At 42.8% G+C, this 18292-nt stretch overlaps 1 protein-coding gene across 2 annotated transcripts; it reads right to left on the reverse strand.

Annotated features, from left to right (window-relative positions):
• Positions 1-129: 129 nt before the first annotated feature.
• Positions 130-16371, reverse strand: LOC136482515 (cytochrome P450 87A3-like). Of its 2 annotated transcripts, XM_066479724.1 has the most exons (9): positions 16122-16371; positions 14857-15181; positions 2297-2443; positions 1864-2115; positions 1590-1679; positions 1407-1485; positions 613-719; positions 403-530; positions 130-311 (listed from the first exon to the last, which is right to left on the reverse strand). In XM_066479724.1, exons 1-9 carry the CDS (start codon positions 16337-16339, stop codon positions 221-223), a joined length of 1437 nt encoding a protein of 478 aa, XP_066335821.1. In that variant the 5' UTR covers positions 16340-16371; the 3' UTR covers positions 130-220. The 2 variants fall into 2 exon arrangements, with proteins under 2 accessions (XP_066335821.1, XP_066335820.1); XM_066479723.1 differs by lacking the exon at positions 130-311 and having other exon boundaries at positions 1391-1485.
• Positions 16372-18292: the final 1921 nt, after the last annotated feature.

Here is an 18292-nt window from a genome sequence, read left to right on the forward strand (position 1 = left end):
ATTATGCATTGTTTTCATTCAGATTTCATATATGCATTTATCACATCGTATATTTAATATATATCTTCACACACCGAAACAGGACACTTACAAATATGCAATGATACATTTCTCACACCGTACGTACTATTTGAGCATGCATCCATGCATTTTAACATCATATTCCAATTTTATTTCACACATATATAGGTATCTCGAGCACAAGTATATATATGATCAGTTAGGCCCTTGGGAGTAGTTGAATTTGATATCCCTGTGGGAACATGATGACTGCCTTGCGGGATACTTCCCCTCCTTTGATTTTCGTCCATCTGCAAATACTCAAAATAATTCAGAAGCATGTCAAAGCGCTGCCAGCCTACGAATGTATAAATAGCAGTTTTGTCATGTGCCAGTAACTACCTGTACTTTGTCACCAAAACATGGAGGAAAAGTGCCATGAAAAGCTTGCTAAACTCTGATGCAGGACAAGCCCTTATGCCTAACCCAAATGGCACAAAATTCTTCTGTGCATTTCGCTTTGACTCATCCTGCATTTCTGGGATCGTCAGTATTTTCATAATGGCGATAGAAATGGGTAGCAATATAATTGGGGTTTAATTTGTCACTGACCAGCCACCTCCATGGATTAAAGTTGAGTGGATCTTCAAAGAATTCTGGGTTTAGATGCACTGCCATGGGACTCATCATAACCATCCACCCGGCTGGAATTGTATACCCTGGGTTTACATGCATGTGTAAGTTCTTATATACTCATGCAAAAATAATTATATACACAACATAGCTTTGGATGCTTCATTGCCCTAACATGGCAGCTAGGTTCCTAAACATTAAACTAGAGTTTGTATCTAATTTCACTACCACAGAAGTCTTCGTCATGTCGGTTCCATAACCCACACGTTAGTGTTGGTTTGGATTCAGACAATGGCAGTGATACTCAAGGATACTCCTTGTCCTTGGTGACAAAAAACTATCAGCAGTTCCATTGTCATTGTTGGTCACCAAGGATAATCACATTTGTTTGTTTGTTTGTTTGTTAGTTCTTGTCTGCACAAACACTGGCAGTTCCATTGTCATTGTTTTGTTTCTAAACTAGAACCAACACTGCAAAATCCTTCCTCTATCTACAGTTACAGGTCATTGTTATGATCAGACAATAATAATAAAGAAATCAATGTTGGTTCCAAACAGACAGATACATTAGTGTAGGTTCTAGTTAAGACATGGAATTATTACATTAATGAGTGTCAGTTTCTAAGGAAGTGGAATTAATAGGGCGCTAGAAATGGTTTATTTTGTGGTTATTCGGTCACTTCTTTGTATCATATTTATATACTCCTAAAAACACTACCTAAACAATAATGAAAAATTCCGACAATTTTTTTCGTACAATTGTATAAGTATGCCATTCACTTGCACGTCTGTTAAAGTTTTCCTGAAAATCCCTGGTGTGACATTACTCATTCTCGTAAGCTCATTTATAACCTTCATGCAAAACAAGAACAAGCTCTCTTAAGTTAGAGAAGAAGATCCAAACAGGCTAACCCAGCCCATGATGAAATGGAAGCATAAATAAGGATCGAAATCACCATATTAGTGAAGGTCAATGACTTGTACTTCTCCCATGTGAAACCAGAACTTGAGTCCTTTCTGTTCCTCAATATTGTGTCATGCTCCTCCTGAAGCAAAATGATTTTGCATTATTCAACATCGGCTATATGTACTGGATGTAAAATGTTAATCATCTCTGAGTTTAACCTTCCTTCTCAAAAAAGAGTATCTATCCCTATCCATATTTATTTCTAGAGTGAAACTGTGCACACGTGGTTATGCGGAATATATAACCTAGTAATTTAGCGATACCTTGAGAGCATCCAGAACTGTTGGGTTATCACTGAGGAACTTGAACGCTAGTGTGAGATTGGGTGACAATGTCACAAAGCTTGTAAACAAGAGAGCAGACAGTGCATCTGTAGCAAATTTCTCATCTATTGTCGGCTTTTCACTCTGTATTTCTTCAACCATCATGTTGAGAACATCTCCATGCTTTTCCTCAGTCGTGCTTATCCTCTTTCTCAATAGATCTGACATTAAGTTTAGCATATTGTTCTTTCCCTGCTCACAAAATATAATACAATCATGGGGCTTATTAATAACTAAAAACCCTGAAAGTCAACATGCTCAAATGCTTATATTGTTACAGTTGAGTAGCTGAATTGCATATATGTTCAATATGAAGAAAATATTTTGTAATATTATTACTTAATCTGTGTGAAACATAAAAATTATTACAAACCTGCATGCACTGGTAAAACGTTGTCCCAGGGAAATATATGGGGAAAGATATCAATCCTTCTAGGAAAGAACTGTAGTTCTTTCTCAATTCTCTTGACTTTGAGGGATGGAGGCCAAGCATCTTCTTAGCCACAAGCACAAAGATTACCTGCAAAAAAATTCATGTCAAATTAATCAGTTTATAGAGGATATAACATCTGTAACACCCAAAATTTTTCATTCTTTTAAATAAGTAAATTTGATTTAATTATGTTATTAAGTGTGCATTCAATTATAGGAAATTAATGATTTTTGGGGAATTAAAATCAATTATAAGATTTGAAACTTTTGATGCATACATGCTGCTGTAATATTTATTCATGTGATGATTGTTCTTGAATTAGAGTTCAAATGAATTCAAAAATTATTTGAAAATGCCTTTGGGAAAATTTGTTTGGAAAATAAAAAGGAAAAATGAACATCTCCTCCCCTTCCTTGTTTTCGGCCCGCGAGCTATCCCCTGGCAACCGCCGGCCCAGCTCCCCTCTCCCCTTCCCGCGCTCAGCCCAGCAGCCGCTCGGCCCAGTAGCCGCGCCAGCCCAGCAGCCGCGCTCGGCCCAGCAGCCACGCCAGCCCAGCAGCCGCGCCAGGCAACCGCCCGCGCCTGCGTCCGCGCCCAGCTGCTGATCGCCCGGGCCTGCTTGTCGGCGCCGTCTTCACCCCCGCGCGACTCGGCAACCGCCCACGCATGCGCCTGGACAACCGCCACCGCGCCCGGCCTTCTCGCGTCGTGGGAGCGCCCCTCCTCGCGCCTGGCTTCTTTAAAGCGAAGCCGAGCCCACCCCCGCATGTCTCTCTCACTCCCCGCTCCAATTTCTCCCTCGCTCGCGCTTCGGAGGTGCCACCGTCGCACGGAGAAGCCCCGCCGTCCGCCGAGATCGGAACCGCCGTGACCCGCCTTCCCCGAGCCATCTCCGCCCCTATTTTTCCCCTCTGTGAGAACCCCCTCGATCCCCTCAGTCTTCCCGTGCAGTTTTTAGCGTGTTTCATGGCCGTTTGACTTCGTTTCGCGTGCGACCGTGGGCTCCTTGCCGTCGGCCATGGCGACCGCCGCCACGGCCGCACCCTCCGGCCACTCTTCCGGCCTAGGCAAGTTCGCATGAACCCGTGCCACCTCCTGGTGCCCTAGGTTTGGAAAACCGTGGCCCGTAGGCCCCTAACCGCGCGCTCCGTCGAGTCCACTGCCGCCGGCCATGGAGCTTGCCGCCGGAAACACTGTTCCGGCCGGCCGTCCCCCCCAGGCCGATCCTAGCCGCCCATCGCGAGATCAACGGCCAGGATTAGAAGATACCCCTTCGCGTGGCTATTTTTCAAAAGAGTCCCTGGACTTTTCTAAGTCCTAACCCGCAGTCCATAGCGTATTTCCCGAATGCGCAATCCCGTTTGGAAAGCGTAAACTCCACGGCTTAAGTCAAAAATATGTTTTCAGTATTTACAGAAATGCCATTTGAACTGTTTCGCTTATAAAATTGTCGTTTTAGCTCCGAATTGATCCATTCAAATCGCATTAGCTTCGTAATTTCATAAGCTACATGTTGGAGCTACTGTTAGACAAGTTTAGAACATTTTAATTTCATGATTAGATTTAATTAAATATATGGCTATAGGAAAACCCATTTAAATCATAACTTTCGCATTTTAGCTCCGTTTTTCGTGAACTTCGCGTTGACGTGATCGTAGCGAGACGTAGATTAGTTTTACAAACATTTAATCTTGATTTCAATACTGTTGGTGTACTGTTCTAATGATAGGAATGTTTGCTTTGCATGAATACTTTTGGAATGTTGTATGTTGCTGTGTTGGTCGCGTTTAGACGGTGAGGAAAACGTGGGAGACCAAGAACTCTTCGACGACCAGCAGGACCAGCACGAGTTTGTGAACCAAGGCAAGTATAACATGGGCCTTCCTTGATGTCCTATTTCACTTTAATCAATTACTCATTTGCATGTGTCTAATTTTGATACCCGTAAGGACATCCTAGTGATTGTTTATCCTGTGCCTTGTCTCCTATGGGTTAAATGCATATGGGTAGATTGCTAGTGCTCTAACTGAACTTGACATACATGTTGATGAATGATACTATGGAACAAAGTGAGTAACATGATTTATAACAACTGTTCCATAGGGCGAAAGTGCAAATGACCTTTGTTCATATTGCTCCCGTCCCTCCATAAGGACTTATCTGTCGGCAAAAGCTGGGACTGACAGTGCAACCGAGAGAGTCATATGGCTCTGACTTTAGCTCAGTAATAGGACCTTTCCTAGCTGGTTAGAGGTTACCTTTTTGGCGCAAATGGGGCTTGCCACTTTGGGTATAGGGCTGCCTCTGTTCCTATGAGTATAGCCGCGATGGATTTGTGCCATAGGAAAGGGGGGTCCCTACATCTGCCTGCCAAGGAAACCTAGCGGCCCTAACTTGTTAGGGAAAACCTATGAAATGGCTTCATAGTGTACCCTGCCCGCTCACCTTGGTAGTGACATGGGAGTAATTAACCCGGGCATATGGGGATCACGACTCGCGGTGAATGTGCACCACCTCTGCAGAGGGTAACAAACTATTATAACAGCCGTGCTCACGGTTACGAGCGGCCCGGAAAACTCACAGAATTATTGGATACTTGTTGATGATCATTTATGATGGTATATGCTGGATATATGATACACTTGACTCTGATAATTGCTCATATGGGAATTAAATGGGAGCTTAAGCATAACTTGATTATACTTGAGAATAAAAGATTGACCTATTAAAAATGCTAACTGCAGTAAACCAGAGTCTATCCTTTTTTAGCTTCATAACCCCATGTTAGCTTGCTAAGTACGGAATGTACTTACACTTGTTTATTTTCTTTACTTGGATAAAAATCCCGGATGGGGAACAGATGACAATGGGTATGAGGATTTCCTGGAGGATTATTAGGCTTGTGGCCAACTAGTTGACCTTCCCTGTGACAACGCCACGAGAGTTGTATTATCTTTTTAGTTTTCCGCTGTGATGTATAAGACTAAGTTTTATTATAACTCTGATGTATGAGACACCGTGATGATACTATATGTAATTTGTCAGCTTGTGTGTGTGATTGTTTCCTGGGCACACTCGAGTTTTGTGCATTCAATTTTATCCTTAAAATTGGGTGTGACAAATTTATATCAGAGCCGTGTTGACTGTAGGACGCAAGCCTAGTTAGAAAATGGTCGTTTTAGCATCTTTGCTCCTCTGGCTTCTTGCTTACTGACTTATTCTTGTTATTTTATTAAAACATTTATGCTTTTCATACCTTAATCTATTATTTAAAATTGTTGATTCTAATTTCATCTCACTTTAAATCTATAGATGTCTCATAATCCGAAGACTGCCCGACTTAGCACCGCTGGCTATCGTGCCATGTTCACCCTACGTGCCCCACCAGCGGAGAGGGAGATTGTGATAATCTCCGACGACGAGGAGATGGCTACACCGACGCCTACACCTGCTCCTACACCAGTTGCCGTGCCCATCTATCCTGTGGTAGCTACACCTGAGGAGTTGATGGCTACTTCCCCTACACCTGCACCCTCCCCAGCTGCCCCCGTGGAGGACGATGAGATTGGCTAGAAGTGCAAGTACTACTTCAAGCTAGCTCCTGAGACAGCCTACTACCACACTCTCCTCACCCACGTGCTGGACGACTACTTCCCCGACTTGCACGCCTCCATCAGCTACCACTACGCCGAGTACAAGCACCCATTGGAGGCTACCTTCTGGAAGGTAGAGCTGGTGGTCACCACATGGAACGATATCATTAATGGACATGAGGTGGAGACTGTCCACTGTGCCCCTGCTAGGAGAGCCCATGCTTTGGATGGCATGGAGGATGCAGCACAGAATGCGTACATCCACTACCATGGTCGTCGCTTTGAGGCCATGAGGGAGGATCGCTTCAAGTTCCTTCGTCGAAATGACCATGAGGGTGTTTGGCAGGTTTTGGCTCCACCAGAGAATGACCCAACTCTGGAGGCAACGGTGCAGCATGTCCACGCTATGCAGGGAGTGGATGATGAGGTCAAAGGAGAACTGCGTGCATCTCAGAGGGCGTAGAGACGTCTTCAAAAACAAGTGGATGAACTTCGAGCACAACTAGGACAGCCTTCCATCTACAAGAAGAAGCACCTCTGTTGGATCTCTGAAACTCGAGTTATAACAGTTTTACTGAACTGCTGAATTTGAATCTTGTCCAGAAAATTCTCAGCATTGTTTCTTATCTTTTGTAAGCTCTCTATAATTGGAAAAAAATCTCTAAATTTTGCACATTTGTTGGAAAACAGATGGCCGCAAGAGGAAGAAGAGGCAGAGGCCGTGGTCGTGGGCGTGATGCTCTTATAAATCCACCACCGCCACCTGTGACCATGGAACAGATATTGGGAATGCAAGCGCAGCTGATGCAAGCTATGATGCAGCGCTTGGACAATGAACCTGCAAGAGGGCCACCGCCTGTCCAGGTTAGAGATAAGCGTGGAGAGTTTATGAAAGGTCGTCCACCGGTGTTCACCCATGCCTCAGACCATATGGAGGTCGATGATTGGTTGCGTGCTGTGGAGAAACAACTGAACATAGCACAATGCAACGACCTTGAGAAGGTGTTGTACGCTTTCGGGCAACTCCAAGGAGCTGCTCAGGATTGGTGGGATTCATTCCAGTTTGGACGTCCCAACAATGCTCCTGCTATCACTTGGTAGGAATTTAAGGACAGTTTCCGGTCATACCATATTCCTGATGGACTAGTGGAACTGAAGCAGGAAGAATTCAGATCTCTCAAGCAATGATCAATGACTGTGGCGGAGTATCGGGACAAGTTTGCACAACTATCACGCTACGCTCCTAATGATGTAGTGGATGACAAGGATAAGCAACGCCATTTCCTCAAGGGACTCTATGATGGACTGTAGCTCCAGCTGATGTCTAATACTTATCCTAACTTCCAGTCTTTGGTGAATCGCGCAATCGTGATTGATGATAAGCGCAAGGAGATGGAAGCTAAGAAGAGAAGGCTCCAAGGGCAAGCTTTTGGAAGCAACACTCACCCACGTGCTTATCCCCAGCAAAGGTTTCTAGCAGAGGAATCAAGGACCAACTCACCAGGGAAACCGTGGTCAGTATCCTCAGCGGAACCAGTTCCAGCAACGCCCTCAGTATCAGCAACAGTTTGGAAATCAGCGTCCCCCGCAATAGTCTAGCAATCCTGCAACACGCCAGGGAGTGCCTAACAATGCTCCTGTGAAGAGTGGTTAACCCAACAATCCCAATGCCTGTTACCGATATGGAGAAGTAGGTCACTATGCTCATCAGTGTCCTAAGAAGCAGAACCAACAAGCACCTCAAAACCAGACCAACAATCAGAAGTTCAACGCCCGACCACCTCTCACAGCGAAGGTGAACTATGTGTCATCTGATGTAGCTCAGGAGACGCCTGAGGTCATGTTGGGTATGTTCAGCGTCAACTCTATTTTTGCTACCGTACTTTTTGATTCTGGTGCTTCGCATTCTTTTATCTCCCAAGCTTTTGTTAGAATGCATAGCATACCTTTGTGTGCCATGAAAAATCCTATACTAGTGAATTCCCCGGGAGGTAGTATGCCCGCTTCTTATTGGAGCCCCTCAATTAGCATTTCCTTAAGGGGGGTAGATTTCAAGGTGAAGCCTATTGTGTTGAGAACAGCGGAAATCGATCTTATTCTGGGAATGGATTGGATGAAACAACACCGGGCAGTGATTCAGTGTCAGGAGAAATCTGTGGTTGTGACATCACTCAATGGGGATAGAATCTATGTAGAAGTAGTAGTGCAAGCTCAGCCTACAGCCACAGTGAACCAGCTAGATGGTGAATTCAATGAACAAGATCGTGTCATGGAGGAGTTCCCGGATGTCTTCCCCGATGACTTGCCAGGTATGCCACCTAACCGAGACATTGAATTCATTATTGAATTATTTCCTGGAACTGCACCAATAGCTAAATGTCCATATAGAATGGGAGTTAATGAATTAGAAGAGCTTAAGAAACAACTAAAAGAGTTGCAAGAAAAAGGTTTCATACGCCCCAGTTCTTCCCCATGGGGGGCACCTGTGATCTTTGTGGATAAGAAGGATGGTAGTCAACGGATGTGTATGGATTACCGCTCACTTAATGAGGTTACCATCAAGAATAAATACCCTTTGCCTAGGATTGATGATTTGTTTGATCAGTTGAGAGGAGCTCATGTGTTCTCCAAGATTGATCTCCGATCTGGTTATCATCAGCTTAAGATTCAGAACTCGGACATACCCAAGACAGCATTCACTACACGGTATGGATTATATGAGTACACCGTTATGTCTTTTGGATTGACCAATGCACCTGCATACTTCATGTATCTGATGAATAAGGTGTTCATGGAGTTTCTGGATAAATTTGTGGTAGTATTCATAGATGACATACTAATATTCTCCAAGACTGAAGAAGAACATGCGGAACACATAAGGATGGTCTTGCAAAAGCTTAGAGAACATAAGTTGTACGCTAAGCGGAGCAAGTGTGAGTTTTGGTTAAAGGAAGTCTCTTTTTTGGGTCATGTTGTCTCCAATGGTGGAATAGCGGTGGATCTAGGCAAAGTGCAAGATATACTAAATTGGAAACCACCAACAACTGTAAGTGAGATTCGTAGCTTTTTGGGATTAGCTAGATATTACCGAGGGTTCATTGAAGGTTTTTCCAAGCTAGCCAAGCCCATGACAGCTCTGTTGGAAAAGAGTGCTAAGTATGTATGGTCGGATAAATGCCAGGCAAACTTTGAAGAGTTAAAGAAGAGATTGACTACAGCTCCAGTATTAATTTTGCCCGATTTAAGCAAGAACTTCTCTATATATTGTGATGCATCCCGTTTGGGTCTTGGATGTGTGCTTATGCAAGAAGGAAGAGTGGTTGCATATGCATCTAGACAACTAAGGAAGCATGAGTTGAATTATCCTACTCATGACTTGGAATTGGCAGCTGTGGTTCATGCTTTAAAGATCTAGAGACATTATCTGATTGGACATAAGAGTGATATCTATACTGATTATAAGAGTTTGAAGTATATCTTTACCCAATCAGATCTGAATCTAAGACAACATCGCTGGTTGGAATTGATCAAAGACTATGATTTGGACGTGCATTATCACCCGGGAAAGGCAAACGTCGTAGCTGATGCACTTAGCAGAAAGAGCTATGCCAATGGAATCCAGATAACATCTATGTCAGCAGAGTTGTGTGCTGAAATAGAGTATCTCAACTTGAGCCTGGTCACTAATGCAATGGAATTGGTGATAGAGCCTACATTGGAGCAGGAGATACGCAAAGGACAATTGGAGGATGAAAAACTTATAGAGATAGCAGAGAATGTAGTGCTTGGAAAGGCACCCGGATTCAGAATGGATGAGAATGGAACTCTTTGGTTCGGGAAAAGGATATGTGTACCGGAAGTGAAAGCTATCCGAGATGCAATTCTGTAGGAGGCCCATGAGTCTGCTTATTCTATACATCCCGGAAGTACCAAGATGTACTTAGATCTCAAAGAAAAGTATTGGTGGTATGGTTTGAAGAGAGATGTGGCAGAATATGTGGCTTTGTGTGACACTTGTCAAAGAGTGAAAGCTGAGCATCAAAGACCTACAGAGTTACTACAACCAATGAAGATTCCTGAATGAAAATGGGAAGAAGTTGGTATGGATTTTATTGTAGGATTACCCCGCACTCAAAGAGGTTATGATTCAATATGGGTAATAGTGGATCGACTCACCAAAGTTGCTCACTTTTTACCAGTCAAGACTACCTATAATGGTGCAAGATTAGCAGAGTTGTACATGGAAAGAATAGTGTGCTTATATGGTGTTCCCAAGAAAATTTTGTCGGATAGAGGCACCCAATTTACATCGCAATTCTGGCATAAAGTGCATAGATCCTTGGGGACAAAGTTGAATTTCAGTTCTGCTTACCACCCGCAAACCGATGGACAGACTGAAAGGATCAACCAGATTTTGGAAGATATGTTGAGAGCTTGTGCACTTCAGTATGGTGATAGTTGGGATAAGAGTCAGCCTTACGCAGAGTTCTCATACAACAACAGTTATCAAAAGAGCCTCAAGATGGCACCTTTCGAGGCGTTGTATGGACGTAAGTGTAGAACGCCTTTGTTCTGGAATCAGACTGGAGAAACTCAAGTGTTTGGACCCGATGTCCTTAGAGACGCAGAAGAACAAGTGAGAATGATTAGAGACAATTTGACAGTAGCTCAGTCCCGACAGAAGAGTTACGCTGATACCCGCAGAAGAGAGCTGACTTTCGAGATTGGTGATTATGTGTACTTGAAAGTGTCACCAATGAGAAGTGTGAGAAGATTCAATATGAAGGGAAAGTTAGCACCAAGGTATATAGGACCTTTTAAGATCCTAGAGAGACGTGGAGAAGTAGCTTATCAGTTGAAACTGCCTGAGAGCTTATCCGGTGTGCACGACGTGTTCCATGTTTCCCAGTTGAAAAAGTGTCTGAGGGTACCAGAAGAACAAATTCCTTTGGAAGAACTTGTTGTCAAGGAAGATCTTACTTATGAAGAGTATCCGATAAAGATCTTGGAAACTGCCGAAAGAGTTACGAGAAGCTGAACAGTAAAGATGTGCAAGGTGCAGTGGAATCGTTATACAGAGAATGAGGCTACTTGGGAAAGAGAAGAGGATCTGAGGAAGACTTATCCCCAACTGTTTGAGTAAGTAATCACCCGAATCTCGAGGACGAGATTCATCTTAAGGGGGGTAGAATTGTAACACCCAAAATTTTTCATTCTTTTAAATAAGTAAATTTGATTTAATTATGTTATTAAGTGTGCATTCAATTATAGGAAATTAATGATTTTTGGGGAATTAAAATCAATTATAAGATTTGAAACTTTTGATGCATACATGCTGCTGCAATATTTATTCATGTGATGATTGTTCTTGAATTAGAGTTCAAATGAATTCAAAAATTATTTGAAAATGCCTTTGGGAAAATTTGTTTGGAAAATAAAAAGGAAAAATGAACATCTCCTCCCCTTCCTTGTTTTCGGCCCACGAGCTATCCCCTGGCAACTGCCGGCCCAGCTCCCCTCTCCCCTTCCCGCGCTCAGCCCAGCAGCCGCTCGGCCCAGTAGCTGCGCCAGCCCAGCAGCCGCGCTCGGCCCAGCAGCCGCGCCAGCCCAGCAGCCGCGCCAGGCAACCGCCCGCGCCTGCGCCCGCTCCCAGCCGCTGACCGCCTGGGCCCGCTTGTCGGCGTCGTCTTCACCCCCGCGCGACTCAGCAACCGCCCGCGCGTGCGCCTGGGCAACCGCCGCCGCGCCTGGCCTTCTTGCGTCGTGGGAGCGCCCCTCCTCACGCCTGGCTTCTTTAAAGCGAAGCCGAGCCCCCCCCCGCGTGTCTCTCTCGCTCCCCGCTCCAATTTCTCCCTCGCTCGCGCTTCGGAGGCGCCACCGTCGCACGGAGAAGCCCCGCCGTCTGCCGAGATCGGAACTGCCGTGACCCGCCTTCCCTGAGCCATCTCTGACCCTGTTTTTCCCCTCTGTGAGAACCCCCTCGATCCCCTCTGTCTTCCCGTGCAGTTTTTAGCGTGTTTCATGGCTGTTTGACTTCGTTTCGCGTGCGACCGTGGGCTCCTTGCCGCCGGCCATGGCGACCGCCGCCACGGCCGCACCCTCCGGCCACTCTTCCGGCCTAGGCGAGTTCGCATGAACCCGTGCCACCTCCTGGTGCCCTAGGTTTGGAAAACCGTGGCCCGTAGGCCCCTAACCGCGCGCTCCGGCGAGTCCACTGCCGCCAGCCATGGAGCTTGCCGCCGGAAACACTGTTCCGGCCGGCCGTCCCCCCCAGGCCGATCCTAGCCGCCCATCGCGAGATCAACGGCCAGGATTAGAAGATACCCCTTCGCGTGGCTATTTTTCAAAAGAGTCCCTGGACTTTTCTAAGTCCTAACCCGCAGTCCATAGCATATTTCCCGAATGCGCAATCCCGTTTGGAAAGCGTAAACTCCACGGCTTAAGTCAAAAATACATTTTCAGTATTTACAGAAATGCCATTTGAACTGTTTCGCTTATAAAATTGTCGTTTTAGCTCCGAATTGATCCATTCAAATCGCATTAGCTTCGTAATTTCATAAGCTACATGTTGGAGATACTGTTAGACAAGTTTAGAACTTTTTAATTTCATGATTAGATTTAATTAAATATATGGCTATAGGAAAACCCGTTTAAATCATAACTTTCGCATTTTAGCTCCGTTTTTCGTGAACTTCGCGTTGACGTGATCGTAGCGAGACGTAGATTAGTTTTACAAACATTTTATCTTGATTTCAATACTGTTGGTGTACTATTCTAATGATAGGAATGTTTGCTTTGCATGAATGCTTTTGGAATGTTGTATGTTGCTGTGTTGGTCGCGTTCAGACGGTGAGGAAAACGTGGGAGACCAAGAACTCTTCGACGACCAGCAGGACCAGCACGAGTTTGTGAACCAAGGCAAGTATAACATGGGCCTTCCTTGATGTCCTATTTCACTTTAATCAATTACTCATTTGCATGTGTCTAATTTTGATACCCGTAAGGACATCCTAGTGATTGTTTATCCTGTTCCTTGTCTCCTATGGGTTAAATGCATATGGGTAGATTGCTAGTGCTCTAACTGAACTTGACATACATGTTGATGAATGATACTATGGAACAAAGTGAGTAACATGATTTATAACAACTGTTCCATAGGGCGAAAGTGCAAATGACCTTTGTTCATATTGCTCCCGTCCCTCCATAAGGACTTATCTGTCGGCAAAAGCTGGGACTGACAGTGCAACCGGGAGAGTCATATGGCTCTGACTTTAGCTCAGTAATAGGACCTTTCCTAGCTGGTTAGAGGTTACCTTTTTGGCGCAAATGGGGCTTGCCACTTTGGGTATAGGGCTACCTCTGTTCCTATGAGTATAGCCGCGATGGATTTGTGCCATAGGAAAGGGGGGTCCCTACATCTGCCTGCCAAGGAAACCTAGCGGCCCTAACTTGTTAGGGAAACCTATGAAATGGCTTCATAGTGTACCCTGCCCGCTCACCTTGGTAGTGACATGGGAGTAATTAACCCGGGCATATGGGGATCACGACTCGCGGTGAATGTGCACCACCTCTGCAGAGGGTAACAAACTGTTATAATAGCCGTGCTCATGGTTACGAGCGGCCCGAAAAACTCACAGAATTATTGGATACTTGTTGATGATCATTTATGATGGTATATGCTGGATATATGATACACTTGACTCTGATAATTGCTCATATGGGAATTAAATGGGAGCTTAAGCATAACTTGATTATACTTGAGAATAAAAGCTTGACCTATTAAAAATGCTAACTGCAGTAAACCAGAGTCTATCCTTTTTTAGCTTCATAACCCCATGTTAGCTTGCTAAGTACGGAATGTACTTACACTTGTTTATTTTCTTTACTTGGATAAAAATCCCGGATGGATAACAGATGAAAACGGGTATGAGGATTTCCCGGAGGATTATTAGGCTTGTGGTCAACCAGTTGACCTTCCCTGTGACGACGCCACGAGAGTTGTATTATCTTTTTACTTTTCCGCTGTGATGTATAAGACTAAGTTTTATTATAACTCTGATGTAAGAGACACCGTGATGATACTATATGTAATTTGTCAGCTTGTGTGTGTGATTGTTTCCTAGGCACACACGAGTTTTGTGCATTCAATTTTATCCTTAAAATTGGGTGTGACAACATCATGCAACAGTCATTCATAGAGGATTATTTTTACATGTACATTATTTGGTGCTACAATTGAGGTTGGATTACAGTATGAGTTTTTTTTAACTATGTATACCCCGCATCATTATATATTTAATTTCTCGCTTGGTTTCATAATCTATGTCACAGCTTTCGAGTATGAAAATGTATGTCCATGTGTGGCGATTGATTATTTTCCTGAAATAAACGTCAAATGCAAAGTCTGGGTTTCAGAGGAGCGTTGTCAATCCGTTTATTAAAGCATTAAACATAGATTTGTCAGTTATGAGGGTTGGAACGTTCATGTAATTTGAGGTTAACCTTTTGCATGAGTCTGTGCACAATGATGGACACGGAGATACATTGCAAAATGGAGGGACTACTCCTTCTGTTCTCAATTAAATAAAATTTTAAAGTTATTTTAAGTCAAACTATTTTAAATTTAACCAAATTTGTAAAAAAAGCACCAATGTTTATAATGTCATATAATATTATGAAATATATTTTTTATAATGTACTTACATAGTGTCACAGATGTTGTTATCTTTTGTTTTTTTAATAAAGTTGGTCAAACTTAGGATAGTTTGACTTATTAGCGTCATTCTGTGAAATGATTTATTTAAGGATAGAGAGGTAGTACTTACTTTTGGTTCCCTTTATCTTATTTAATCAATTGTCAAACTTAATTGGAAAATGTAAAAGATTATTAGCCATAATTGCACTTACATCAGGCGTGCTATCAGGCACATCAATGCTAGGTTTAGCTGCCCATTCAGCAAAAGTGTCTCTAATGTCCTTTTCCAGTTCTGGAATGAGGTCTTGCTTCAGATATTCAAGACCGAATAATCTAGACATGCAGTTCCGAACGAACTTCTGAGAGGTGCCATTAAACTCATCGATGGTCTTCTCACCAATTATAATATTCGCTGTCTCAGGGTACCAGCTCCGAAACAACTTCCCTTCTTGCTGAAATATGAACCGGTTCACCTCTGGATCAGCACAAACAACCATAGGTTGTCCCACTAAATTTGTCTTAAAAATGGGACCGTACCTAAGAGCAATAATAACAAGAAAAGGTTATTGATCGATTTTAAAAATCACTAGACATTATTGGAATCATTACTTCAACAAAGCATGAAAGTACACGTGAAAATAATTTGAATATATTTAGTGTCAATATGTGTATATTAGTGTGTATATCTCAGAGAAACATTTCTATAATGCACTATGATCAAGAGGCCTGGAAAAATACAAGACCTCAAAGAGCATGAAAAGAATGACCGTCATGGGGAGAGTGAGGTATGAATAGACGAATCCACTATGTTAGAGGCCGCCATCAACGACGGGTCATTTCCCTCATCACAAACAACGTGAGAAATTTACATCTGAGAGTTTGTGTCCGTGATGTGATTTCCCCATATCTTTAATGGCACGATTTTCTCCATCTCTGATTTTCCCTCATCACAAAGTGTCTTTATATATTTGTCTCTAAATGATGACCATCAGTGACGTTTATATAATTTTACATCAGTGATATGTTTGTCTCTGATGTAAGTGTCTTCTTTATGCTGTTTTGCCATGAACTAAGGGCTGAAAAGGCAGCAGCAATGTAAGAGCTTAGCACTCTCTAGTTCATTGCATTGTCTGATGTGAAATTATCCGTACTTTATTCCTATGTATTCCAATACGTAACAAATGGTAAGGAACTTTTGGACATACTCTCTCTGCTCATATATATTGCACCATCCCAGGTTCTTACAAGCCTATGTTCTGTTTTATGAAGGACCATGAATTAATCTTTATTTTTTTAACTTCTGTATATAAGGTTCACTTCAAAACAGCAGACACTTCAATTTGAGTACTTTGTACTTATAGATTATTGGGTTGATAACTTAAAATTATTATTCAGTTGATAAAAGTGGATACAGAAGGGCCTGGTGCCAATGATAACAAAATTAGAGAGCATTCAAAGTACGGATTTATAAACTCACCTCTGCATTCTTTGTTTGTAGAAATTTGGAATGTCCAAGGAGGCACTCATCTTGAAGAACTCCATGGTCTCACCAATGATAGGTAAGCCCATGGAACCAGGGGGAAGCGTGCCATTGCATGGCGGATTTATCCACTTGTACACCCAGTGTACTAACCATCCGGTCATCAGCGTAACAGCACATAGAGCTGCATATGGAACTACTAGTGAAATCTCCATTTTCTCCTGCTGATAGAACTGATTTCCTCTAAAGTAGAAAACCTTAGCTCTGCACATGGGAGTCGTGGCCTTTACCATCTTATATAGGAAAGATATGGTGTGTGCACGCCAGTTGTTGGGCCCTCAATTAATTTTGCTTCTAGAAAACATTAGCTCTATCCAGACTGGATCTTCGATATATTGTAATATCCAAACTTAAGCTAGCGGGGTTTCTTGTGGCGGGCCCTGCTCACTGGGTTTTAAGTCATTGACTTAAGGCAATGAGATTGTTCTTTTAGTGTTAGGCATCAGTGTGGCATATTCAATCAAGTTGACAACTATGTACACAATTTGTTATTTTTGTGTAGAAAATTTTGGTAACTAGGGTCTTCTATGATACTTGTACCTGCTAGGAGGTAGGACCTCAAAAAAATCACAACCCGGTTTCTTTTAGAATACATAAACCAATTAGTTAATTTAAATAATCAAGGAAAAATAAAATCCCCGTGCATATAGGTGTCCCATGGTAATGAAATCAGTTTATGTTCCATGTATGTGATTATGTGAATGATCAATAGTCTGTCTATCCACAAAATGATGCAAAAACTCTCACTTTTTGAGAAGTCAAATGATTTAAAGTTTGACTATGTCACACCCGGTTTTAAAAACAAAACCAAATTCGTCATATGTGTGCCCAGGAAGTCCACACATACAACAACAAAATAGAGGATATCAGAATCAATGTTATATAGCATAAACATACTTATAATTAGCACTTACATCAGAGTATAGCGGAACGGTTACTAATATTTTCTTTGGGCTCCAACTTCACAGGGGGCGGCTGACTGGGGTACATACGCCTAGCACTTCTATCCATCTTCTGGAAACTCCTTCGTAACTCAATCAATCTTCAGAGCAACTTTTCTAAAGTCTGGGGTGTGGAAATAGCAAGGGTGAGCACATGTCGTACTCAGCAAACATAACATGGGCTAATGAAGGCTCAAAAGGCTAACACTGTTGAACTGCGTAAGCACTTTAGTAGATCAAGTTTTAGCATTAAGAACCAGAGTTGCTAAATTATGCTTAAGCTCCAATTCCGACAAGATCATGAGTAATGGCAATAAGACAGTAATGAATAAACATGAGCATGAACATCATAGTATAATAAGAACCCATAATTCCGTGAGTTTTCCAAGCCACTCATGACCATGAGAACGGTTGTTATAACGGTTTTATACTCTTCAGATGTTGTACATCTTTACCCATGAGCCGTGATTTACCCTTTCGCCCGAGGTGATCAGCCTCTTGACCCACTACCAAGGAAAAGGTCGACAGGGTTCACTATGAAGTCTTTTAAAGGTTCGTCTAACAAGTTAGTAGCCGCTAGTTTTTCAATTGGCAAGGGAATGTAGAGCCCCCTTTCCGAATAGCACATTCCGCGCAGGCTATACACATAGGGACAGAGGCGACACTATACTCAGCTCGGCAAGCCCCTTTTGAGCCCTTTCGGGTAACCACTAACAAGCTAGAAAATGTCCTTCTACTGAACCAAAAGCTAGAGCCATGTAGCACTCATGATTGTACTGTAAGTCCCGGATTTTGCTCACAGAAAAATAGGAAAAGATTCTGGAAAAAGCCAAAATAATTCCTAGAAAGATTTTAGAGATATGTTGATGAATGGTGAACTCAATGGAATGATTTGGAGATGAAGAAAAAGGATCTCTGGAATCTTAAGATCGAGAGAGCGGGTATTTTATTAAAAAGAACAGAGGCTTGCCAGGGAAGGAGTAACAACTTAATAAACGCGTTTTTAAAACTATAGTCACTCACCACACAAAGTCATGCAACAAGTAAACATCACATCAAGAGAAACCCATCAAATTAATTTAGAAAAGATTGAAAATTCACATTTTTTTCGTAACTAAATTTGCACTACCTTAAACTAAACTTGGGAAATTTCTTATCAACATTGAA

This window comes from Miscanthus floridulus, chromosome 9 (genome assembly GCF_019320115.1).
Source record: "Miscanthus floridulus cultivar M001 chromosome 9, ASM1932011v1, whole genome shotgun sequence".
NCBI classification, from domain to species: Eukaryota; Viridiplantae; Streptophyta; class Magnoliopsida; order Poales; family Poaceae; genus Miscanthus; species Miscanthus floridulus.

Bases quoted from the DNA above. Each gene is read 5' to 3' on its own strand.
- LOC136482515 (XM_066479724.1), bottom strand. From the start codon at position 16,339: ATGGAGATTTCACTAGTAGTTCCATATGCAGCTCTATGTGCTGTTACG. The intron at 2,444-14,856 runs GTAAGTGCAATT...ATTTTTTTGCAG, and splicing joins TGCCTGATAGCACGCCTGAT to GTAATCTTTGTGCTTGTGGC. The intron at 531-612 runs GTCAGTGACAAA...CCAGAAATGCAG, and splicing joins TTAATCCATGGAGGTGGCTG to GATGAGTCAAAGCGAAATGC.